At 36.8% G+C, this 26,346-nt stretch overlaps 1 protein-coding gene across 1 annotated transcript; it reads right to left on the bottom strand.

Moving 5' to 3' along the window:
• Positions 1 to 21,752: 21,752 nt before the first annotated feature.
• Positions 21,753 to 24,074, bottom strand: LOC149830238 (protein LYK5-like). Its single transcript, XM_090015754.1, has 2 exons — positions 22,008 to 24,074; positions 21,753 to 21,898 (listed from the first exon to the last, which is right to left on the bottom strand). Exons 1-2 carry the CDS (start codon positions 23,981 to 23,983, stop codon positions 21,889 to 21,891), a joined length of 1,986 nt encoding a protein of 661 aa, XP_089871880.1. The 5' UTR covers positions 23,984 to 24,074; the 3' UTR covers positions 21,753 to 21,888.
• Between the last annotated feature and the right edge of the window lie 2,272 nt (positions 24,075 to 26,346).

The following is a 26,346-nucleotide window of genomic DNA, read 5'->3' as shown; positions in this document are numbered from 1 at the left end:
ATTAAAGCCTTTGATTCAAGAACAATCAGTTAATATTTCATTGGTTATCCAGAAAGATAAAAAAGATACAGGTTTTATTGCTCATCTCACTCACCACAGATTATTGAAATAGATAAGGCAAAATTCCTAGAAGATGGTTCAGTAGGATTGAGTGCACTTCAAAGCCTTGGTTTTGAGGAAGTACAGGATCCAGTTTTGTCACCTGTTAAGGAAAACATCAAAAGATATCACATTGTTATTCCTAATGATGGTGTGGTTGATCATTCGATTGTTAATGCATAAATCCAAAGTGAACCTATTGTGGACAATGCGGAAGAGCACAAACAGGATGATCAAGTTCAATCTGAGCTTGAGAAATGACATGTTTGGAGATCCACAAAGATTAGGAGATCTGCCATATATCCTGATTGTGGTGTACCTTTAGGAGCCTGGTGATCTCATAGATATGGATGATGACCCGTTAACTTTTATGAAAGCTATTGAAAGCAAACAATTTTCACACTAGATAGAAGCCATGAAAGAAGAGTTAGACTCTATGGCTAAAAATCAAGTATGGGATCTTATCACGTTACCTAAAGGAGTAAAGCTCGTAGGGTGTAAATGGGTCTTTAAGACCAAGAAGGACTCCAAAGGTAACATAGAGAGACATAAAGCAAGATTGGTTGCTAAAGAATTCACCCAGAGGGCATTGACTATAATGAAACATTTTTTTCTGTCTCAACTAAGAAGTCAATGAGGATAATTTTGGCCCTCGTAGCTCATTATGACTTAGAGCTACATCAGATGGATATGAAAACAGCATTCCTCAACGGAGATCTGAATGAAGAGGTATACATGGAACAACCTCTTGGTTTCTCTGAAGATGATTGTTTGGTTTGCAAGCTTAACAAATCAATATATGGACTTAAATAGGCCTTCTGACAGTGGTATATTAAATTTTCCCAAGTCATTGTGACTTTCGGGTTTACAAAAAACATTATTGATCAATGTATATACCTTAAGGAAAGTGGGAGTAAGTTCATCATATTGATGTTCTATGTGGATGATATCTTACTTGCAACCAACAATATAAAGTTGCTTTCAGAGACAAAACAGTTTCTTGCATCACATTTTGATATGAAAGATATGGGTGAGGCTGCTTATGTTCTTGGCATTGATATTAGTCGAGACAGAGCAAAAGGTGTTCTACGCCTCTCCCAGAGTTCATATATAGATAAGGTGTTAAAGCGATATGGGATGGAGAATTGTTCTCCTAGTTCTACACCCATATCAAAGGGTGACAAGCTAAGCCTAAAGGATTATCCACAGAACGATATTGACAAAGCACAGATGAGTGCTTATCCATATGCATCAGTTATTGGCAGCTTGCAGTACGCGCAGACATGTTCTCGACCAGATATTTCATTTTCAGTAGGGGTACTTGGCAGATTTCAGTCTAACCCAGGTTTACCCATTGGAAGGCTGCCAAGAAAGTCATGTGGTACTTGCAAGGGACAGAGGACTATATGTTAATGTATCATAAAGTTAATCAGCTCGAGGTCATTGGCTACTCAGATGTAGATTTAGGAGGATGCCTTGGTAGTAGAAAGTCTACTACTGGGTACGTCTTCTTACTTGTTGGGGGCGCGATCTCTTGGAGGAGTGGAAAGCAGACGACCACTGTTGCCCACACCATGAAAGCAGAATTCATAGCATTGTACGAGACTACTTCCCAGGCTATATGGTTAAAGAACTTCATATCATAGTTAAAGGTGATCGATTCTATTGAGAAGCCACTGAAGGTCTACTGTGATAATGAAGTTGCGGTGTCATTTTCAAACAACAACAAAAGTACTACGTCTTGTAAGCATATAGAATTGAAGTTTTTTGTTGTTAAAGAAAGAACAGAGAATCATTTAGTGCATATTGTTAATATTGGTACAAAAGAGATGATCACTGATCTTCTTACTAAAGGGCTAGCACCGGGATTATATTTTGAACATGTAATACGGATGGGATTGTTAAACTTTTTTTGACATATGCACATAAATAAAGTGATCACTTTCAGTTTTTTATTCTCATTATGGTTGTTGTTAATCTCATAAGGATTAGAGATTCAACTAAGGACCTGTAAAATAGAATAAAAAGGTCATTCTATTCATCAAGTTATTCCCATAAGGTTTTCTGGTTAAACGGTTTATCGTCGGAACAAGTGGGAGAATGTTGGGTTAAACCACCACGTTGGTGGTGGTTACCCACGATGTGGGTAACGTTTCCCTACATAAAGTGCTCCTTCCATTAAACCCATCACCGAATAAAAGGGGGAACGGTTGTTTAACCGTTCTCATTTGGTGATTATAAGAAGGAGGTTTCATGAGCAACCTCATACGAGAGAAAAGGTGGGGAAATCAAATCTGTGTATACAGTGAAAAACACAGTGAAAGAGGGAATAAGGTCGACTCACCGATGGCATACGGAGGCCTGTGCTTGTGGTGGTTGCAGATGGCTAAGTTGAAAGAAACCCCTCTCTTGCAACATCCTCCGCCCTCTGGCAATGGTTGCCTCAGGTACGCATTCTGTGTGTTTGATTTTGCAGGGGATCCGACCGGCTGGTGGCTGAGACGCCGGCGACTCCGGACCGGTGGTGGATTCACACCCCTCAACAGACCAAACTTAAGCAACCGTATCAAGGCCAACGACAAACCCAAGCACATCTTCAGATAATGTGCTTGTGATCTTAAGCAGTCTGGTTTTCTCCAAGCTGAGTAGTCAGCATTCTCCATCCAAGTACTATCACTGCCAAAAACAAACTATTCCAGAAATGGTGATCTTGTCGTCGATGAAGCCTTGGAGATCCTGACTTTTGATCATGCCCAAGAGTTGAGTCCTCCAGATCCACTAGTTCGAACGAGTCAACTTCATCGAAACAAAGTTGGCAACGTTTAACGTTGCTAAGTAAGGAAATTTGGTGGAGGTTGAAGAGGACGTCTGAGTGGCTATAGTAGAAGGAAATTGAATGAACTAGAACAAAGGCTTCTCTGTTTATATTTTATCAATAGATTATGATTGCCATCTTCCTTGATTTCCTTATTTTCATTGATCTTCTTTCTCTGATGAGCATATTCACAAGGATATGTAGAGCTGGCTATGTTATGCTTGGAATGAATTGTTGTTTGTATCATTTGATCCCTTCCTCCAGGTTGAATCTTCTAGAGCATTAGTGTTATCTTGAGATCTCTGGATAGGATCAGCATCAATGCAGCCCAAGTTGGATCTAGTACTAGTAATAGATTGGATGATGATAAAGCATGGGCTTGAGGTTAACACAAAAAGGTTGGCTCTAGTAGGTGAAACTTTTATCTAAGCCACCATTTTAGAGAGAAAGGTAGAGTAGTAGTATCACATGGAAGAGGGTGAAAATTTTGACATAGATGTTCAAAAGGATAAGATAAAATGCACTCATTGTGGAAGACCTACCGCACCAAAGAAAATTGCAAGGACTTGGTTGGAAACTCTTACTTTCCCAAAAACAAAGCATTTCGTACCTCTGAAGCCAAAGAATGGTAAGATAAAACCGTAGTTGAATCATGTATTGAATTGAAGTAGAGGATTAAAGTTTGAGAGAAACCAGTTTCTTCAACCATGGTCACAATTTCACATCACTCTTCACACCACTGAAGGTAATCCAATATTTTCTCATCCTTTGTATATTAATTGGATCATAGATTTAACTGCCACAGATCTTATGACAGGAAGGAGGGAATTTTTTTAAGAATATAGCACTTTCTCCACCGGTGATCCCATTAGACTTGTTGATATACCCCTATTCTTGGGAAAAAGTGTGTAAAAACATCTTTTCTTTGCCTTTTGTGCTTCATGTGTGCAATTTTCTTGTAGCATTTAACTTCTGTGAGTTCTCAGGTTAAAATCTCAATCTACTTTATTACTTTCTTTTTAATAATCACATATATTTCAGGATATGAAAATAAAACGTTCTTTGGGCATAGTAGTAAGTTAAGGATCACACGTCACGATGAACCCCAAGCCATTATAGGAGAATGAATTTTAACTCCGATACTAGAAAAAACTCAATTACAATACCAAAGATTAAGGCATGTGCCATTGTCAAAACTTAGAAGTACACTGCCTAATATTGTTAAAAGGAAAGGCAATTTTGTATTACAATGTGATGTATGTCAGAGGGCTAAACGGAAAATGATGGTATTGTCCTCTAAAAATGGTGCATTCTTGCAAAAACCTATAAATAAGTTAAATTCTCTACATATCCAAAAATCATTGGTTATCAACTTATTTAATACCATTTTCCATTCGCAACATATTTGTGCAGACCTCCTGGTGTTGATACAAATATGTTGTGAACCTTCTAATGTTTGCACAAATATGTTGTGAAGCTTTTGATGTTCTCTTGACATTTACATAAATATGTTGTGAACCTTTGAATATATTTATGCGAAACTTCCTGATGTTTGTACAAAAATATTATGAACCTTCAAATATGGTTACAATCACTGAGAAGATTCACAACATATTTGTGCAAACCTTCTAACATGAATATAAATATGTTGTGAACCTTCAAATATGGTTAAAATCACCCAGTTGTTTCGCAACATATTCATGTGAACTTCCTCACATTCACACAAATATGTTACAAACATTTGAATGTGGTTAAAATCATTTAGGAGATATTCATAATATATGTGTAAACCTCCTGACATTCGCTCAAATATAGTGTGAACTTTCAAATATGATTAACATCACCAAGAAGATTCACAATATATTTGCATAGATCTCATTACATTCGCTTAAATATGTTGTGAACCTCCAAATATGATCAAAATAACTCAGAAGATTCATAACATATTTGTACAGGCTTCCTCTGAAAGATGAAACTCACTAAGAATATTTGCACTTGTTCCAACCGTTCATTCTCATTTATTTGGATCTCCCAACATCGGCACAATTATCATCTGAACCTCTGAATATGGTAAAAAATATTTGAGAAGATTCACATGATAGTTGTGGATCTGCTGACATTCACACAAATTACCCAAGAATCATATAGAGTGGGAGTATAACACAATTAGGGTTTTATCAAGGGACAAAGAGAGTCGCAAAAAAAATACAAGTACTTATATAATTATAAAATCATGCGACTAAACATTTAGAGGTTTATAAGATATTTTATGTGAATGTCAGAAGCTCCTATAAACATCATCATGTGAATCTTCTTAGTTTGATTTTAACCATATTTGGAGGTTTGCAACATATTTGTGCGAATGTCCAGAAGTTCACAATATATTTGTGTGAACGTTAGGAGGTTTCGCATGCAAACGTTAAAAAGTTTACAACATATTTATGTGAATATCAGAAGGTTTTTATGCCAACATCAAGAGATTTGTAACATACTTATGTGAACATTTGGAAGTCTAGACAAATATGTTTTGAAGGGTAAAATGATCATAAATAAGTCAAAAATCAATGATTTTGAACATGCGAAGAATTTTTAGCATATTTGTGGGTTTTTGTGAGAACAAGTCATTTTTAAAGGATGATACTATTGTTTTTCGAAGGGCTAAATACTATTTTGTAACTTTTTCCAATGGCTAGGCAGTGTTTGGCTTCGCATCCTAGACTCTGGAAGGTCTTTCAGAATCTGAGTCGCATGTTTTTTAGATGGGAAGGAGTTTGGAAGCCATAAAAGAAAAAACTCCTTCCCATCTTTAAAGATGACCCAAGAAGACAGTTTCAGGAAGGAAAAAAATGCTCCTTCTCATAGGAAAGAGCAGGATGACAAAATTCAGCATCATTGGGATGAAATTTTAAAACGAGCTTGGACATTGTTGTCCAAGCTCATTCTTGTTAATTACCCATGCCACATATAACAATGTGGCATTAGGGTTTCACGGATGCTTCTCAATGCCTCCTCAATACTTCACCATTGTCTTCAACACCATCGTCTGTTACTTGAAGCATCAAGCACCACCTCGACACTTCACCATAATGAGCTTGTAACACCTCCTCGATGGCAGAGTGAGCTTGTACTCTCTCTCTCTGTGTGTGTGGATTGTGCGGGGGGTGGTTTGCCGCAACCCCCTCTGTTGTCTACCATTTCGTGAAGCTATTTGCTTCAAACCTTTCTCTTTTTTTGTTAAATTTAGCATCCACCAAGACATTGGTAGAGAGGGCATAGGGATGAAAAGAGGGAGGCATGTAGGGTTTAGGCATCAAACCCCTCTTTTTTTTTGGGTTATCCACCAAGACATCTGAATCTTACCAATGTTCCTTTGTTAATTTGACGTCTCTATGGCCCACAAGAGACAATGTATCTCATGCAAACAAACATATATGGGGGTGTCTGTTTCTTTATGGTGCCATTTGATATAGACTATCTACAAACAAGTGTGCGTGGTGTAGAATATTTTTTTGAGAACAATTCATGGTACTGAAATTGATCTAAAAATCATTTGATCATCAATGTATGTTGTTACAAATTCATAGGTTGTTATGTGGGGACTCTTTAATAGTTGTTTTACTCATCTCCTCATTGACAACTTCAATTCAACAACCACATGTGAAATAATCATATTGTTTCAATTAAGAGATTGAATTTTAGTTCTTTCAATGTTTTGCATTTCCTTCTATCAAAAAAATGTTGTGTATTTTCATGGGATAGTTTGTTCTTTAGAATTCCACATCCTAGGCCATTTTATGTGCTTGTATGCACCTTTTTAGATATAAAAGAATTGGTGGTGTCATAGGACATACATAATTGTCATTTTTTATGCTTATATATTTAATCATTATACTATCAATAATAATGAATTATCAATTTCAATTTGAGCTGAATTCTACTATTCGATGTCAATTATGTATGCTCTGTATGGTCTCTAGATCAGTTGTTTTTTGCTTTGGATGCTTCATGGGTGTGTAAAATTAAGGGATGAGCAGTTAGGGGTTCCATTGGTTTGTGTAAAATTATAACTTGTGGATACTTTGTTGCCAATATTCAATATGTGTATTAGGCTATGGACAACAAGAATAATCAAGAACCAAAGCCTGTGAAAAAGGCAAATTAGGATGACCGCACACATAGAGCATTCATTGAAATATGTCTAGAAAATGTTCATAAAGGCAATAGACCAGGAACACACTTGACTAAGGTGGCTTGGGTGACCGTGGAGAAAAAATTTGTTGAATCAACTTGCCTTGCTTACACATCCAAACAGTTAAAGAACCACTGGGATAATATGAAAAAATGATTGGAAAGCGTGGACGTACCTTTCTAAACAAACTGGTTTGGGTTGGGACAATATCCGACATACATATACTAGATCGGTTGAATTTTGGGTTGAGTTTGCAAAGGTATACTTGAAACATATTTTTTTGTATGAAAAAGTCTTGAATTTTGGGTTGATTTGTTATTCATACATGTTTTATATTTTGTAGATGTTTAAAGATGGCAATAAATTTAGGTTGAGAGGATCTGAGTTTCTTAATGAATATAATGTTCTCTTTAGGGGGACCACTGCTATGGGTGACAATATCTTGACCCCATCCAAAGTTCTTTCTCCAAGAGTGGAGGTTCCTACTACGCAAAGCAACACTAATGCAAGCATAGGATTAGATGAGCTTCAGGAGGGAGACGTTGTCGACACTGCTACTCCTATCAATAGTGTGTTACCTATACGACATCGTACGGAGTCCGTGGAGGATTCAAATTTAGATGATGCTGAGAACAACACACGTTGTAGGAAGAGGTCTAATGCAAAATAGATAATTGATAGGTTTGACAGAATGTATAACGCAATCACTAATAGACGAAGTAATACAAAGTTCAGCTTTATAAGTCAAGCAATCGATCTTTTGGAGAGGATAGAGGGTTTGGAGAGAAACAATGCTCTTCACTTATTTGGCTTTAGAGTCCTTAGTAATCCACATAAAGCAGAGGTATTCATAGTAATTCAGAGTGACAAAAGTAAGCCTCTATGGTTGAAGGATGAATATGATAACCATCGACACATTGATTCATGGGCTTGTAATAACTTTGATACTTTTATGGTTTGTGTTTATTATAACTTTGACACTTTGATACTTTGACATTTTGATGCTTAGATACTTTGGTTTGTGTATGTTTAGTTGTGTCATTGCAAGAGCATTGATATATGTCTTTTGTATGCTTTGTGGATATTTAATAATCATATCATATTAGTATGCATTTGTATTTCATGTGAATGGATTTGTGGTATTAATTGTTGTAGGTGATTATGGATTTGTATGAGGAAACATCAGATGATGAGTGATTTGAAGAGGATTTGTTATTAGTTGCATCAATGGGTTTAATGATATCATATTTTTTGAAGTATATGATAAAAGAGCATGTGCACAATTCGTTTGTTTGTAGTATCTATCACGTTCATCATATACTTGGAGGCCACTAGAGACTTACTTATGATACTATTCGCATGAGGAAGCATGTTTTTCGGAGATTGTCCAGTTATGTTAGAGACAATGACTTGTGTGATAGCAGAGAAGTCAAGGTGGAGGAAAATTTGTTTATATTCCTCGTCACTGTAGTTCATAATGAGAAGAACATAATAGCGTAATACATGTTGAGTCATTCAGGGAAAATCATTAGTAGGCATTTTACTAATGTGTTGAATGCAATGATGACTTTGGCTAGATCGTCCCACCATTATTCGAGGAAACACCTAGTTTTATTTCTAGGTCAACAAAATATATGCCATATTTTCAGGTAATTTATTATTCTTATTTTATAGTTTATATGTGATTGTTTCACCATAATTTGATCTAACACTTGTGATTTATTTGTGTATATTTCGTATATTTTAGAATTGTGGTGGAGTACTAGATGGTACACACGTGCATGCCTTTATACCAGTGTCTAAGCATGTTCCATGTATAGGACGAAAAGGGATATGCACCCAAAATGTTCTTACAGCATGTGATTTTAACATGAATTTTACATTTGGGCAAGTTGGGTGGTATGGGACGGCAAAATGATTCTAGGGTTCGGAATAGTGCAGTCAATACTCGAAAATATAGATTTTCTAAGCTCCCTCATGATAAGAAGTTTTGTCTTATAAGTATACAAATATACATGATTTGTCATATATTATTATACGTGCAATTATAATATATAATTGCTTATATTTTATAAGAAAATATTATGTTGTTGACTCTAGGTATGTCAACAAGCCTGAATTTTTAGCATCATATAAAAGGGTTACATATTATCTCCATGACTATCAGAGATGGACCCTAAGCATGAAAGAAGAGGTTTATAATCACCTTCATTTGTCCTAGTGGAATATCATAGAACACATATTTGGGATGTGGAAGAATTGTTTTCCAATTCTACGACAAATGGATTTTTTCTCATATTGCAAGCAGGTGCAGATTGTCATTGCAACTATAGAAATCTATAATTTTATTAGAAATATTGATGCTAGAGACCTATGGTTCAACCAGTACAAAAATGATGAGGTCATACCAGACATGGATGAGGATCTCAACCTGGGTACAGGGAGGTCCAAGTGGATGTGTCTCCAATAGAGGAATTGGAGATGCATAATATTTGAGAAGCAATTGTAGATGAGATTTCTCATGACAAGGGAATTGCTTGAATTGTCTTTCTTGATTTGTCTCTTTTTTTATTTGTCTATCTTATGGTTTATTTTTTTTATGGACATGTAATAACTTTTATGGAGTTATCTTTCTTGGCTTATTGATGAACTGATTATGGAGATATCTTGTTAATTTTATCATATCTTGTTGAACCCCTTCTTATAAACATTGCAAGTACTATATAGCATTTAAAGCAAAATAGAATATGAAAGAGTAGTTTTTTTGCTATTGTGGTGCATGATTCCATTTGAATACGGTAAAAAATGAACTACACTAGGGTGAACGATTTTATAAGTGTGGACTATGGTGCGAAAATGGGTGCCAAAATGTAAGTTTATTGAGTCGGTGGATGGTACTGGAGAAAGTCCTAGTTACATTTCATCCACTACTTCTAACACGGGGATCCAACATGTGTATATGTTGGAATCCCTTAAGTCACGAGTGGAGTTGTTGAAAGAAAAAATAGACAATCTATATGTGGAGAGGGCGGAGATGATAAGTACACAAACACCAAAGTTGAAGAAATGCCTCTATTCGTCAAACACTTCTCGTTATATTTTTTATCTAGTTATATTAGATATATGTATTTGTAAGAACTATATTTGATGTGGATTAATTTCAGAACCTTCCTTGTTTATGTCATGATAGATAGTCTTTTTTTTATAGTAGACAGTTTGTATTTGCTTCTTATTTAGTGTTTCTCAATAGTGAATTTACTCCATACTCATCTTGCAGCATTAAGCATTTATATTTGTAGGATTGCATTTAGTTAATCACTTCTCATAGCATATCTTATTATGAATTGTTATAAAATTTAAAAAAAAAGTGTTTAACTCCACCATTGTCATGTCGACCAATGCCAGTCCCCAGCCTGAACAAAAGGAGAAGGAAAAACTATTGATCATATAGGCTGATAACTTTTTTTCCTATATTAGGGAGAAAAAACTATTTATTTTAGCAAAAATACAAGACTTGCAAAAGCAGCTTGCAAAGAATAAAGAGGATGCCAATAAAAATACAAGACTTTTGTAGGCTCTCTAGAAGACAATGATGATTCATTACAATTTTAAATGCATATTTCTTGCTATTTTTAGCTTTATGTTGGTGACTATTTTAACACATGCCTGAATGTCATACACCTTGACATTTCTTTGGTGTGATTCTGCCAGTATATTCATTTTGTTATTTGGTACTCACATATACATGTTATTATGGAAAAACCTCCTTATAGGCCTTTTTGCTATAGGAATGTTTTAATTTTTAGTATATTAGTGCATATTATTTTGTTATTTTCTATGAATACCTGCTCTTCTTAAGCATCACATTAGACCATCCCTATAGGCCTTTTGTTTACTTTGTTTCTTTCTTTTGTGGCTTTTAATGATTTTATCGTTTTAATTCTGCATATATATTTTTGTTACATAGCCCACCTTTGTAAGCTCCATTTTGGGTTTGTGAGTGGCAGAAAGTGGCTGCCCTTATTTGTTTTTTCTTTAGATATATTACCTACTTTGCCTTTCCCTGACTTTTAACTCTTATTCATTCTAATATTCAATTTCTTTGGTAATTGAAGTGATAGTTGGACATGTTCTCACTGTGACTCCCTGAACACTTATAGATACTTCATTTTTTAAATTAAAGAACACTTGTCATACTGATGCCAAGACTTACAGACATATGTATGTGTTGTAATTTTCGCTTTAAGCTTTCTACCAGTTAAAAGGTTGTTTTCAGTACATTCCTAACTTTTCTTCAGTTTGGTTGATCTGCTAAAAGTATTTCCGGTTATAGTCTTGTTGGTGGCTAGTTTTAAACCACTTTACATCTATTGGGTTTACTGCTCACCCTGTGGCAGCAATGTGCACTTTATAGAGCTTTCATGTTCAGTTGTTTATTACAGCATTTCATCATTATTACTGGAGTTTGAGAAATGAATTGATAAGATTGACAAAAACTTTGTGGTATTTGATATTGACGACAGTTGTTTCATTTTCTGCTCGTGCGTGGTTCTCAAATCAAACTTGATATAAGTAATGCATTTCCTCTATGAGCAAGGCTTTAAACTTTGGTTTATAATGCTAATATGGTTTTTGTAATCAGTTCTTCATTTAAGAGAATATAATCAGAAGCTTAAGATTATTGTGTACTCCTAAATCTGTTGTACTGTTCATTATTTATACTCCTAAGCTCTTCCATGAGTTCTAGACATAGTTTGGAGTGTTTTATGATAGATCTGAACCGTTAGATGTGTTTATCGTGCTCGATTTAGTGGGAATCGACTCTTGGATCATGTTTTTTGATAAAAAAATGTATTTTTATGAACTGGGAAAAGTTGATGTCTTCATAACCTTTGATTTTGAATTCAGGTTTACTGGACCCATGTCCAGACCCGACCCACCTCGAGTTAGGTTCAGGTTGGGCTAGGTGAGTTTAACCTATACATGACCCACCTCGAGTTGGGTTCAGGTTCGCCGGACCCATGACCAAACCCGACCCACCTTGAGTTGGGTTCAGGTTGGGCTGGGTTGGTTTAACCTATACTCGACCCAGACCTGACTCACATCGAGTTGGGTTTAGGTTCGCCTGACCCACCTCGAGTTGGGTTCAGGTTGGGTTGGGTGGGTTTAACCTATACCCGACCCAAACCTGACTCATTTTAGAAGGTTGAGGGTAATTTGGTCTTTTATTACAAAAACAGTGTTTTAGAAGGCCTTCTTAACTAATGTGCCAAACACATCATTTTAATGTTTAAAAGTACTTTCAAGTTACAGTTTTCGAACAACTTATGTATCATGCAGATGAAATTCTAAACTGTGTCATTTCCAAAACTGACTTCTACATATACAATATACAATATGGGGGCGCCAAATGTGACCTTAGTTTAGAAGAACCAAACCCTTTGAGTTGTTGCATTTTAGTGTATTGGGCTTGCATTAGTTGTACTGCTGAATGGTCATTGATATTTTGTACTATTTGGTAATGCATTGATCGCTTGCTTTTGCCTTTTAAGTTTTAATACAACGTGAACGTTAGGTATCGCTATTTTCATTGTTATCTTTGTTCCCAAGAGTTTAGGAGAGAAGATCAGGTCAAACGCTGAGCGTCACAAACTCAGAGACAAAGGCACCCTTTCTTTCTTGGCTCCTCTGATATTTTAGACAAATGACCACCGTCCTCCCCTCTTGCTTTCTGGTAGGTTTATTCCTCCCTCTCCCTCTCTCTCTCACTTTCTTAAGTGCTAATTTCAAAGGAACTGCGCATCCTTCCATCCCTGGCTAAGTGATCACACAGGAGGCGGCTATCCTTGGCAAGGTCCACCCTGTCACCGGAGCTAAAAAGAGGCCCCAATGTCTCAGTGTTTTCAAGCTAACAATAATATGTTATTCCAAGAGAACATAAGATTGCACACTGACAAGTCTCATAACCATTCTAGCATTAAATTCTAATATATTTTTGTGCATGTGTTATTTAAGTATGTAGTTGGGTTGTTCCATTACTCATAAAATGTTGTTATTTTGCTCAAAATTATGCCTATTTGGAATAAAAGTCTGGCAAAATAACCCTTTCATTTGCCTAATTGTTTGGAAAAGCATTTTTTGAGGAAAAAAGTATTTTTATGCAAATTGTTGAGACACATATTGATCATCTTTACCAACAGTGGTTTTGCTTGTCTGGTAGGAGCAGCTAGTGCACGTCACCTTTTGTTGGGATGTTGCCTGTTCAAAACCCTATGGTATGGTTGTATAACTGGTAGGGCTAACCCCAGCTTGCCTTTCAAAAAAAAACATATTAGTCATCTTTAGAAAACTTCGTGAGTTTAAAATGATGAGAATTGTCTTTAGAAGGCAAGGCCCTCAAGATGCATTAGATTTTGAGCTTGTCAAATGAACTTTGAACATTAAATATTAATTTTGCTTTGGCTTTGGATTCGGTTCAGTTTAGTCTGGTCTTGGTCTATCTTTTTACCAATCATTTTGGATAATTTTGTACCTCTTTCTTATTGTGTGCCACATTTCTTATTATATGTGATTTTCCTTTGCGACCTTTTTCATTTGTTGCGACCTTCCTCAACGATATTTCTGGGAGGTGACACATATTACTTGTGACTTTTCTTTCTTTTTTGTTAGCCTCAACATGTCAACACATTGGGATGGTGAGTGCATGTAGCACCCATGTTTAGATGGTGGTCGTCCATGATGGGACACTAGTCCACGTGGCATCCATGTCTGGTCAGTGGATGCCCTTGCACTTGGATTGTATGCATCATATGCTTTATATGGTCCAAAACAAGGTTGAGTTTTTTTTAGAAGAAAAAAGCTTGTGTGAACTTTGTTCTCTTTTTCTATTTTTCTGTGTGTTTTCTTCTTCCTTACTATGAAGTTGTTCAGAGTAATTGTATCGTGGTGAATAGCCTACCTAATGTCAAGGGTGGTTATTATTTCATGAGAGGTGAGGCTTGGTTATATCCCAGAAGCAAAGTTGTGAACAACCGACCTATTGCACCCGAGCTTAAACATGGTGGGGCAATTATTTCTTTTAAGAAAGCGCCTCCAAGCATTGGTCCCATGATTAAGACAGAATGTATCAAATCTCCAACAATTTAAAATCAACATCATGCTCCATGCATGGTGACCGTGTATGGAGATGGTGTGTTGTTAATCATATATTTAGTTTTGTCTTCTTGGCAAGAAGCTATAGCCTATGCCTTTTGGGCCCGAGGTTGCATGCTCATGCATACTTGAGCCTAGCTATAGAGGATTTATGAGATTTCTAGTTGGTATTCCCTAATCTCTTGAAATCACAATTATATAGATGGATTATATTGGTGTTCTCCATTATTAGAACGTACAATATTGATGCATGCATGCTTATGTTTTTGGGCCCTATTTTGGATTCGAATTTGGGCTTTTAGATCCACTCTTTAATCCAAATTCTTATCATAACCCATTTTTGCTTTAATTGGATTCATTATACTTGTGAATTGGTTTCATTGTGTTCTCATAAGGTCATGTATTGAATCTTTTAAGTTTTAAGCATGGTTCTCATGATCTTAGTTTTTAGATCCTTATTCAGTTTCATGTTTTGGATCCATTTGAGATTAATGTTTAAATATTTGCACTTATTAACCTAGCAAGCTGAATATTATATGATGTGTTAATTTAAGATCTTTATTAGTTTTTTATTAGTTGTGTTAGTAGCATATTTCATATGTTCTTGGTCTTGGATCCATACTTGTATCTACTATCATGCTTTGGATCCTTGTGAGATTAATGACTCGCATCCTTGTGAGTTGTTGATTTTATGTGATTATATGTTGTTATAGTTGAAAGTAGATCTTGCATTGAGTCCATCTTATATTTGTTGAGTTATGTGTTTGGATCCAGACTCATATCCATTTGATTCATTTTTAAAGATCTTATTGTTGATGGTGTTCCTAAAAGAGTTATAGGAATATGCTGATAAATTTTACTTTTTTTGTGTGGTTCAAACCCTTACTAAATTGTGTTTGGTTTAAACCCTCTTTTTGTTGTTGTTTGGATTTTGACCCATATTCGAATTGTTTGGATCCAAGCATGGTTTTATATCTATATCTGTGAATTAGATCAACATGCTTATTTGTTATAATAATTATGTTCAGCATGTATCTTGTTTGATAAATGCATGCCATATGAAGATTATTTGGGTATGGATATATGGATGCTCTCATCTTATTGTTTATAGAAAATATCTTTAATATTTGATGTGTATATCTAAAATTTCTCTTGAATAATATGATGATAACTTAAAATCTCTTTGACATAAATATCCAAAGTTTCTTTTGAATGACATGGTGGTTTCTTCTTTAACCCACTTATGTAAATCTAAATGAGACTCTCATGTGCTCATATGCAAATTCAAAGAAAATAAGATATTTATATATTTTTTGAAAAGTGGTTCATAATTCAAGTGTTAAATTTTTAACCTTGACCTTTTATCTTATTCTTAAGAATGTGAATCTAGATGTTATGTGTGCATCATGAAAGATTCTCATTTGTCTAAGAAAACTTTTATGGCCTATTATGAATAAAATGAGATTGTTTGAAAGACATATATAACACGTGCATGTATTGGAGCATAAGATGGCTTAATTGTACACATCCATGTATTGAAACATAAGAGGATTTATTGTATTTGATGCAGATTCATTTTATATCAAGGATCAAGAATGAGATATTTTATCATGTTTCATGTGTTGCTCTCTTTTTTGTTAGACGGATAGTATTGTTTGGGTGTGCCAATTCAGATTATATTCTTGTATCATTAAAGCTATCATTCCCGATGACATTCTAATAGTAGAAATGGGTGAAGATGTCTTCTTTGGTTCAGATAAAGGGTAGAACATGGGTTTTGAATCTTTGATTCATTCTTACATGCATAAATTTATACTTAATCATAGGTGTAGACAATATAGTCTTTTGTGGAGACTATTATATAGCCAAAAGATGGCAATATGTGTGTGGAGTTTTACATAATTCAAGTTAATGTCTTACCTTTTGAGATTTGTATCGTGTATTCAACATGGCGAATATGCTCATCTACCTATTGTGAATGGTTAGTAGGTTAAACCTACTCTTGATGTTTTAAGAGAATTAATTATTGGAGGTTAGTTTAACTTTGTCAAATTCAATTTAAATATTAAGTTGATATTATTTTGCCTTCACATTTAATTTGAGAAATATGTTAATTGTTTATATGAGATCCTTAGATGCTTGGAAGCATAAGCATGTTATGATTCTTTGTTGAATTTTTATCAAGCATGTATCTACATGTGTGAGACATCATAGACAAAGTGATAAAATAATTTCTTAATTAGAATTGGTTTGATTTTTTGTTGGGTTATTAAATAAGATTGGTCACATACTCCAACTTGTGGTGTAAGATTGATTTGATCAGATTTACAAACGATTTTCATATCTATCGTATTTGAAATTCAAGAGGGTTCTTAGTGCTCATATTTTCTTTAAAAGGAGAAATTATCATAAAATCTTTTTATTATGTTAGACCCCAAAGATAGGTAATTTATTAAGTTTTAGTCTCTAAAAGGATTCTTTAACCTTGAGACATCCACTATATTTATATAGTGATGAATTTGAGAATAGTTTTCATTGAACAAGTGTATATCATTTTGAAAAATAAGTATTTGTAACTTAATTAGACAAACTTAATGGATTTCATGATCCTACCATGCTATGCTTAAATTTTAATACATGTCATATAGGTGATCATCTATGCAATAGAATGGGTTGCAATGTTTCTTCACACCAAATTATCATATCATGAGATTGATTGTTATAATATATGGTGTTATAATTGTTTATCATGCAAGTGGATCACAATCTATTCATATTGAAAAGCATTATAGAATGCTCAATCCTAGATATACAGTGTGATCCTAGTATGATTTTACACTAAAAAATATTTGTCCCAATTAAGTGTGTGGATATCCTTGGCAATTTTTATTTATGCTATGAGTTGGAATTATATAAATCATGTCATTAGTGAGATGATCCAATGATTGATAATTCAGTGGGATGAGCAATATAAACATTGTTCATTTCATGGCCTGAAGAATCTTGAGAATTTGATATTATGGAATAAGTTGTACTTAAAAGTATATGGATGGAAATGAAAATTCTAATTTCAATTGGTTGAATAGATGAATGGATGAATTTTACTCTAATATATCTAGATGTTCAAGTATTTTGGACATCTAAAGACTTGGTGACAACCCACTTGATTCTATGATACAATTGTTGGTACTAGTCTTTGTTAGTATGAGTCACATTTTATATGGTTATATATAAAGGTGAAGAATATGAACCGGGAGAAAATCTAGAATTTTAAAGTCTAAAATACATTTACTTGAATCACTACTCAAGTAAAGAGTAATTTTGTTGATTATGGAAAGATTGTGTCAAAACCTAGGCAAATCCATGAACGAAAGACCTTTCGCAAAAAGAAATCAAAAGTACATATGAGGGAATGAGATTAAAACTCACTAAAAGATATTACCTATGATGAAAACCCTACCGAGTGACTCGGGTTGTCTGAGTTTTTGGTTCAAAGAAAAGAACAAGTCATTGAAGTAATCAGGTGAGCACTAAATAATATATGAAGATAGAGAGTATCTTCAAGTCTCATTTTAATTTTAATGCTCAAAAAATCTGTGATACGAGGATGAGTCTCTTGGCTCTTAATGAGATCTATAGGTCAGATTAGCTAAAGTAGTTGAAACATGTTTCTACTTTAACAAACTCACCTATATGAGTGTGAAAGCGTGGGTCGCCTTCTATGAGATTGAGGTTGTTTCTAGAGCACTCATGAAATAGGTTACTGCATAGGACCTTAATTAAATGCAACCATTACGCATATAGTTATCTGAAAAGAATATATGTATGAATAGGATTAAGAAGTTCATACTAGGGACTAAGTTCAAAGCACCTAGCTACTTAGTTTTTTAGACTGTCTTAATCTTGTTCACACTAAGTGGAGGTTCAAACCCAGAAGGTACCTTCACCTACGCATATAACTTCCGCGAACAACTTTATATTTTACCAATTTATAATTTTGACCCACATAAGGTCTTCGACAAAATAACCCTTTCATTTGCCTAGTTATTTGAAAAAGTATTTTTAAGGAAAAAAGCCTACTTTTTGAAAAAAAATAGTCCTATATTGATCATCTTTGAAAAACTTTATGAGTTTAAAATGAGGAGAGTTACCTTAGAGGGCAAGGCCCTAAGGGGTATTAGATCTTGGGCTTGTCAAATGAACTTTGAACAATAAGTATTAAATATTAAATATTAATTTGGATTTGGCTTTGGATTTGGCTTTGGATTTAGATTTGAATTCGGTTCGGTCCAATCCTGGTCTCTGTCTTAGTCTTTGGTCTGAATTTGACCTATCTTTTTACTACTCATTTTAAACAATTTTGTACCTCATAAAAAGATTTGTTGCTTGACCAAGACAGTCAAAGATTCTTTGACCTTCCTTATTATATGTGTTTTTTCTTTGCGACCTTCCTTATTATATGTATTTTTTTTTTTGCAACCTTATTATTTTAGACCTTCCTCATGATTTGTGATTTTACTTTGTGACCTTATTATTTGTGACCTTTCTTATTATATGTGATTGTCATTTACGATCTTTCTCATTGTGTACAACATTTCTTATTATTTACGACCTTTCTCATTTGGTGTGACCTTTGCAACCTTTTTGGGAGGCGACACCTATTAGTTATGACTTTCTAGCTTTTTTGTTAGCCTCAATGTGTCAACATGTTGGGACACTAAGTGCATGCACTTGGCACCCATGTCTGGTCAGCGTCCACACTTGATGGGCGAGTTACCTTGCACATGGTCTTTATGCTTCATATGCTTTATATGGTCCAAAACAAGGTCAAATTTTTTTAGAAGAAAAAAGGTTGTCGAACTTCCTTCTCTTTTTCTATTTCCTTGTGTTTTCTCCTTGTAAAGTTGTTCAGGATAACTCTGTCATGGTGACTAGCCTACCTAGTGCCAAGAGTGGTTAGTATTTCACAAGCGGTGAAGCTTGGTTGTATCCTAGAAGTGAAGTTGTGAATAACCTTACTGCACCCGGGCTCAAGCTTGGTGGGGCAACTGTGGCTTTTAAGAAAGCACCTTGTTGCACGCCTCCAAACATTGGCCCCATGAAAGACAGAAAGTATCAAATCTCCACGTAAAAGGCTTTGCTCGATCACATTTGTGGATGGAAAATGCTTCATGTTTCTCCTTATTGCATTTCATTGAGGCTCTAATTGGTACAATATTTTCATGGATGATTGTCTTTGTTTGTAGGGGACACAATAAATGTTTTTGGCTTTAAAAAATCTGATATGTTTCTAAGTGGAAGAATTCAATTTCTTCATCTTATTCCTGTTATCTTTAGTATCTAATATTGTTGCTTGTTAGTTATTGGTTATTTTTTTATTTTTTCATATGGTTTTATAAGATGATAATTTGGCTCCTGTGAGTGATTAATTATCCAAGATCTTTCTTTTCTAACTTTGGTTCTTATGTTCAGATCTATAGTGCTCAAACTTAAAGTCTCAAAGGAAGTTGATCACTTGGTTAAAGCAGATTAATCCCTAATTACAGTTTTTTTGCTGGACTTAGAACTAAAACGTGCTTTGAATGTATGTTTTGCTCATCGACCTAGGCCTCTTGCCTTTCTACATTAATAAAATTAAGTTTACTTTTTCTCAAAAAAAAATGTATGTTTTGCTTCCTGTAGGGTTGCTTTTACTAATATTAGTTGTGATTTTTTTTCCTTTTGCCTGATACTACTTATGATGCGTCTATTTTTTGGGGGGACAATAATTAATCCCTCTATCAAAGAAACTATTTTTATGGAAGGTGATGCTAATGAAAGTGGTAAACAACATTGCTCCGAGAAAGATTAGTTGCTTGCCTAATCTTGGCATGAAATTTGAAAGTGCATATCAATTTCATAATTCATGTGATCTCAGATAAGGGTTCAATGTTTACAGGGCTGCACTATGCAATGTTGATCTATGGTGTGCAATATTGTACTTTGCCAAACTGTGATGTTAGGTCTCCTGAAAGCGAAGACGAGTTGATGCCAAACAGCAGATGTAGTGCAGTAGAACGATAACAGCAGCACTAGAATAACCCAAATTTGAAATTCCATTGCGAGTACACTTGAATTGGGTAGTTGGCTCTTGCCTGTCCCAAAAAAGGTCTGCAAAACTTATTTAAGTAATCCCTGTTCAAGCCTGCCATTCAACTAAAGAAACAGAGTAATTTCAGGACCCAGAATTAACTGTCGACGTGATATTACTTCATTTGGTTGTTGAGAACCAAAACTGGTTAAGTGATCAGACTTTAATGGGTTGGACAGGTAGATTGGCTTGACCGTTTGGAGCACCACTGCTGCATTTGGTGGCCTTTCCAGCGGTCTGTGCTTCTTATCAGGGAAGACTAAATTAACAGAGGCACAAAACGAGTGTTTGCTGAATGAATTAGTTCCACTTGACACTTGATGGCTGAGATTATACATTTGATTTAAACTGTATTTGGTGAAGATCTGTTTGTGCCATGAGCCCCTATACCTGGTCAAGATTGCAGACACATTCAACTTCCAAGTCAGAGTGGTAGGGAAGTGTAGTCTTCTGCTTGGTGGTCAATCCCAAGCCTTTCGGATTTTGATCTGATCCACTGGAGTTCCTGCCAGATTCAGCTTGAGCTTAACCACCACCTGTTGTCCCGCATGAGGCTCCAGGACATGATTCAATAACCCTTATCCTCAGCCAATTACACATTATTGTGCATTGACTTAACACATTATTGTGCATGAAGAATATACGCAGACATTGCCTCACATGTTCGACCACATCAACAGCAATCCCAGATGCCATCAGAAAATGGTGGACGCACGAGTATACCAACTTTCATCTTTCACTGTAAGTGAGAAAACCAGCCTTTCCTTGCATCTGCTTCTTAAATTGATCATAGTATTGAATCCACTCCCCCACAAAACAACCCAAAAAAATTAAAAAAGAAAAAACAAACAATCCAAACGATACCCATCTTTCTAGACCGCATGTTTGATCATTTAAACTGTAACACTTAATATTATCACCCAAATTCTCCTTGTAAGTCGTAACTATATAAAACCATAACCTCCAAAAGGTCATTGGCAGTGATGAGCAGTAAGTACCGGAGACTAAGCACTCCTTGTACCCTGTTTCATTTCCAATCATCCTAACAAGCTTATACCAGGTTGATTGCAGAAATCCATATAATTAAAAATTTAAAGACTGCACTTTACTTGGTTTGAACAAAGAATATACTTGGAACTAACGGAAGGCGTATATTCTATGTTCAGGGCCAAGATGATATTGAGATCTTATTCTCAATGAAGCTGCACTTTTGGAAATGAAAAACAAAAAGGAGCGTTTCATTCATAATTAACTATATATTTAACACATCTGGTTGACCGACTTTAATAGTAATTAATTAGCTGTTATTTAAATGCCACCTTGTTCTTTGACAGCTTTGCTCGACCGTGTGCATTGGTATGATTCCATGGCAATGCCAAAACGCCAACTTCGTAATTCAAAGATGCATAGATCCATGTATACATAAGAGTTGCATGCTTATTCTGGGACTGTTATAACAGAAGGAGCCTTCACAGGCTACCATGTATATATGCTGTAATTGTTTCAGTAGGTCCTAGATATACATTACACAGAAGAAATGGAGTCTCAACAAAGAAGGCCATTAAATTTCCATTCAAATTGATGAACTGAAACGGCATGCATAAATTGAAGGCAAAGCCTACCTGCTGTTATCAAGCACAGACCCATATGTTGAAGCACCTGAGGATGGTTCCCAGTCCAGAGAAACTGACAGAGTCATATGGACATCGGTCATGGAGGGGCGAGAATTCGGATCATCTGCTACACATTTTCTCGCCAGCTGCGCGATAATGAAGGCCAGGTCCAAGGGATAATCACTTCCAAGAGAAGGATCAATGAAGCTCCGCAGCCTCTCCTTCGCGTCTTCTCCGTCAAGTAATGGGCCGATGGCTGCCGACAGCAACAGCGAGTCCCCTTTATCCTGATCCACTGCCTCTCTCCCAGACAGCAGCTCAAGCAGCACTACTCCAAAAGCAAAAACATCGAGCTTCGTTGTGATCAACCCATGTTCGAGGTACTCTGGCGCCATGTAACCTTGAGTACCAACAACATGCCGCGTAAATTGCAGACCATCATCTCGGTTTCCAACCAACCTCGCATACCCAAAATTGGCAACTTTGGCTCTGAATTTATCATCCAACAGTAAATTACTGCTCTTCAGATCCTTGTGAATGTGCACCGGATTAGTGTAGTTGTGAAGATAGCGAAGCCCATCTCCGACATCGCAAGCAATCTGCACTCTTTGCTTCCAGCTAAGACCCCAGTCGCTCTTCGACCAGGATTGATCGCCTTGGTACCTCCGACCGTGAAGCCAATCGCTAAGAGAGCCATTATCTGCAAACTCGTAAACCAGGTAAGTGTTTCCTTCATGTATGCAGAAACCAGAGAGTCTGATTACGTTAGAGTGGTTGATTTGTTTCAACAGTTTTATCTCATTAGAGACGTCTCCTTTCATCCTCTTGACTGCTGCTTGATCCCCATTGATCACCGCTCGGTAAACGGACCCCTTGATCATAGAGTCCTGGCTGAAACCATCTGTGGCTCTCTGCAATTCTTCGAACTTGTACACCGTCAGGGACCGGATGGCGTCAAGCAGATTTTCCGATAAGGGGATTGATGATGTTTTTCCAGAAAGGTCTCCATATGCAACAGACGACGATTCGCCGGGTTTCTTCTTCGCCGCCTCCTCCAGAATTGTGGGTAGAGGAGAACGAAGACGGCGGGACAAGCAGATGAACAACCCAGAAATGAAGATGAGAAGGAGGAAACCAACCCCAATTCCGACGCCAACAAAAACCCATTTTTTAGATCCCTTTGCCTCAGCAGGAGACGACCCAATTTCGACGGATGGAGGAAGGGGGGCTTGTGATGGCGGTGGAGGGTTAAAAATTTGGGACAGAGACGGTTCCTTCTTGAGGGGGATCAAAAGGGGCGTAAAGTAATATATGGTGTTGTCTTCCGATATCTCATTGGCATCGAGTATGCTCTTTTCATCGACACCAAACTTGGTGGCAAGCATAGACGCATCTTCCCCCCTGGCAAGGGGGTAGGTCAGCAAGAATTTCACACCATTCAGAGTTTGGTTTCTAGTAGGACAAGCACACCTCAGTGGCACCAGGATCTGCATACCATCAATAAGGTTCAAGCTATTGTATGGATTCTGCGCTATAAGGGCTTGGCATGTCGTTAGGGCTTCGTATGTATTGTTGGCGATCATCAAATAAGTATCACCGTTCTTTATGGTATAATTGGAATTGTGCTGGTAGTATTTACCGGAGCAGGAGCAACGCACGGGAACTATCAACTCTTTGTTGGTGGGGATGGTTTGAAAGGCGTCCGACAGGTTGTTCAGCTGGGCAACCTGGTGAGAATCAACGCCCAGAAGAACGGAAATTGCGGCGGGGGACCTTATGTTTGGTTGAGATCTGAAGATGAGGTATGAGTCACAGGCAGTCTCTTGCCCGTTGCAGACGTAGCCGAAGGTGTTTGAGTGATTCACATAGCAATCAAGCTGGGTGTTGTTGAGATAGACTTGCTGGGCATGATGGGGAGAAGGGAGGAAGACGATGCAGCAGCAGCAGGAGAGAAAAAGTAGAAATAGGGAGGAGGAGGATGCCATTGCTTCTGCTGCTGTGCTCCTGTTCTGTTTGCAATGAATTGAATGGTCTGCTGCTGCTCTCCTCTGAAGCGGATTCTTCTCTTCTCTTTATTTTATGGAGCAATGAACTGCACCACGGGACACGCTTTCTGTTGACTGACCTGAGCTGATCTGCCGTGTCTATCTTGCCCAACTATTTTAATAAATAGAGCGCAATTTTCTGGGGGGGGGGACCCAGGACGGAGGTTCGCATTTATCCACCTCGTCGTGTACCCAAAGACACTTTGAGGGGGCGTTTGCATGTCACGGAAGGGAGTGCCGCTCCGGTAGAAATGCCTGCCGCAAAGATAGAATCCGACACCCTCCACGGAAACCGTTTTCGCAGAAAACCTAGAAGCAGCGTGTATTATGGCACGCCTATTGCGATTTTTGCTGTTTGTATTGTCACTGTAATACCCGCAGAAACGCACGCCCATCGATGTATTTTTTCGAAAAACACTCATTTTTTGTGACACACAAACGTACTCTTGAGTGTGCTGCTGCACGTAGTGTGCCCTTCATCCCTGAGCTACAGCCTTTCAGCTGTAGGGCCAACAGAAGATGAAGGGTGGATCAAGTGAAACTGCACACTGAAGTGTGCAATGTAAAAGCACCTAATCTGTCTTCCCCAAAGATGGTGGATGATATGGAACAACACACTAAGGTATTGTTTGAATGACATCCAAATCCAGGTTAAATGTTTTTGAGTGAAAACCCAGTTAGTATGCAAAAACCAAGTTTTTGGCATGTTTATGCTAAAAACTTAGTTTCATTCAACCATGTTTTAGTGAAAACCTGGCTAAGTGAATCCCCTCCCCCTCCTCCCCTCACAAGTTTCAAACCTGGTTTATGAGGGGGGAGGAAGGTGTTTGAACACCCCCTTCTTCAGCCACACACATTTTAGGCCGGCCACCGGCCAGAAAGTTGTTAGACTGGTATCGATTGGCCAAGGTGGTACCATTCGTCCAACTTTTCAACTGTCTTTTTTTTAAAATTTGTTGTCCATTAATGGAGTCTCAGCGTTTTGATGAGTTCCCAAGTGTCTTCTTCCAAAAGTTTTGCACTATTACAGGTTAGGATGTTTCTATGGCTGTTAGGAATTTTTATTTATTTTTGTAAAGGGTAAGATACGGGAAGGGTTGTGTATGTTCGCCCCCGATGATTCACTGAATCCCACGTCCGTGTTCGGGGAATCGAATGAGCGCCACGTATTCATGCACATGGGGCTCGTATTCCCGTGTATGTTGACATAACTTTGCATCGGACTCTGGTGTTGTTGCAAAGACTTAATCACCCTTACTTGCTTTTCTTGCCCTGAAATGACGGTTCGAGGAAATGACAAAAATATCCTTCATTCAAAAGTTGTGAAACGACGGGTGGGGAAAAGAACAAAAAAGTCCTCATTCCAAAAAGTTTGATGTTAACCATTTAAAGTGGAGACGTTCGCCTGCGCCATCTGATGTAACAGTGCTCCCATTATCAACGCAAACTTTGTCTTCGTCTTCAGTCGAGCTTTCCGCCTTGTTTTTTATCCTGTTGTACAACACACTGTCGCCTTCTCGTGCCTGCCTTGTGTTACAAGACATTCCATTGTCTTCTCTTCATTTCTGTTGTCGTTAGGCATCATGGAAGAAAGAAATGATTCACAAACATTCCAACCAGTGCCATTAAGGCACCGTGAGTAGCTTTTCATCTCATCATGCTATCGATGAAGAAGGCATGTCGTCTTGTCTGCCATTAAGGCATTGTTTGGTTATTGCAGGTAGATCTTGTTATTACGAAGGTTGGAAACTTATCGATATTTGTAAGACGCTGGGACCTGTTGACAAGAACATTTGTTTGCAGATGCTAGGAAGGGCCTCTACCCCATCAGGTATCCTACAGTCACTCATCATATGCATTGTATCTCAAACCGTTGTATTAGTAACAGACTCTCGTTTTTGTGAGATTCATTTTTGTTAGTTAATATCGATTTGTTTGCTATTATGTTCAAGTTCTTCCTTATTGATTTGTAATTTATTGTGCGATATATTTATCGACCTTTTAGATAGTATGTTTTTGTATCGTCGAGTTATAAGTTATAAATACTGAACTGCCGTATCGATTTTCAATATCTGACAAATCGCTATACATATCGTTTTGTAAGATATTATATGTTTTGTAATATGTATTTATAAGATATTTGTACAAAGACTTTGAAAACGTTTGGGTGCAGAAACATATCTTGACACGCATGGCGGGGCGATTTTCGCATGCATATCGTTGCTCTCTCAGCGACTTCTATTGAACTCGCTTTAGAGCCTCGTGGATATTATGAGAGCGTTATCGTCAACACACATGTACGA

The sequence above is a fragment of the Nuphar pumila genome, chromosome 8 (assembly GCF_984573655.1).
Source record: "Nuphar pumila chromosome 8, dmNupPumi1.hap1.1, whole genome shotgun sequence".
Taxonomy (NCBI): Eukaryota; Viridiplantae; Streptophyta; class Magnoliopsida; order Nymphaeales; family Nymphaeaceae; genus Nuphar; species Nuphar pumila.
Note: the sequence above shows the minus strand (reverse complement) of the source record. Positions and strands in the feature narration are given on the sequence as shown.

Coding starts and splice junctions, on each gene's coding strand:
- LOC149830238 (XM_090015754.1), bottom strand. CDS start 23,983: ATGGCATCCTCCTCCTCCCTATTTCTACTTTTTCTCTCCTGCTGCTGC.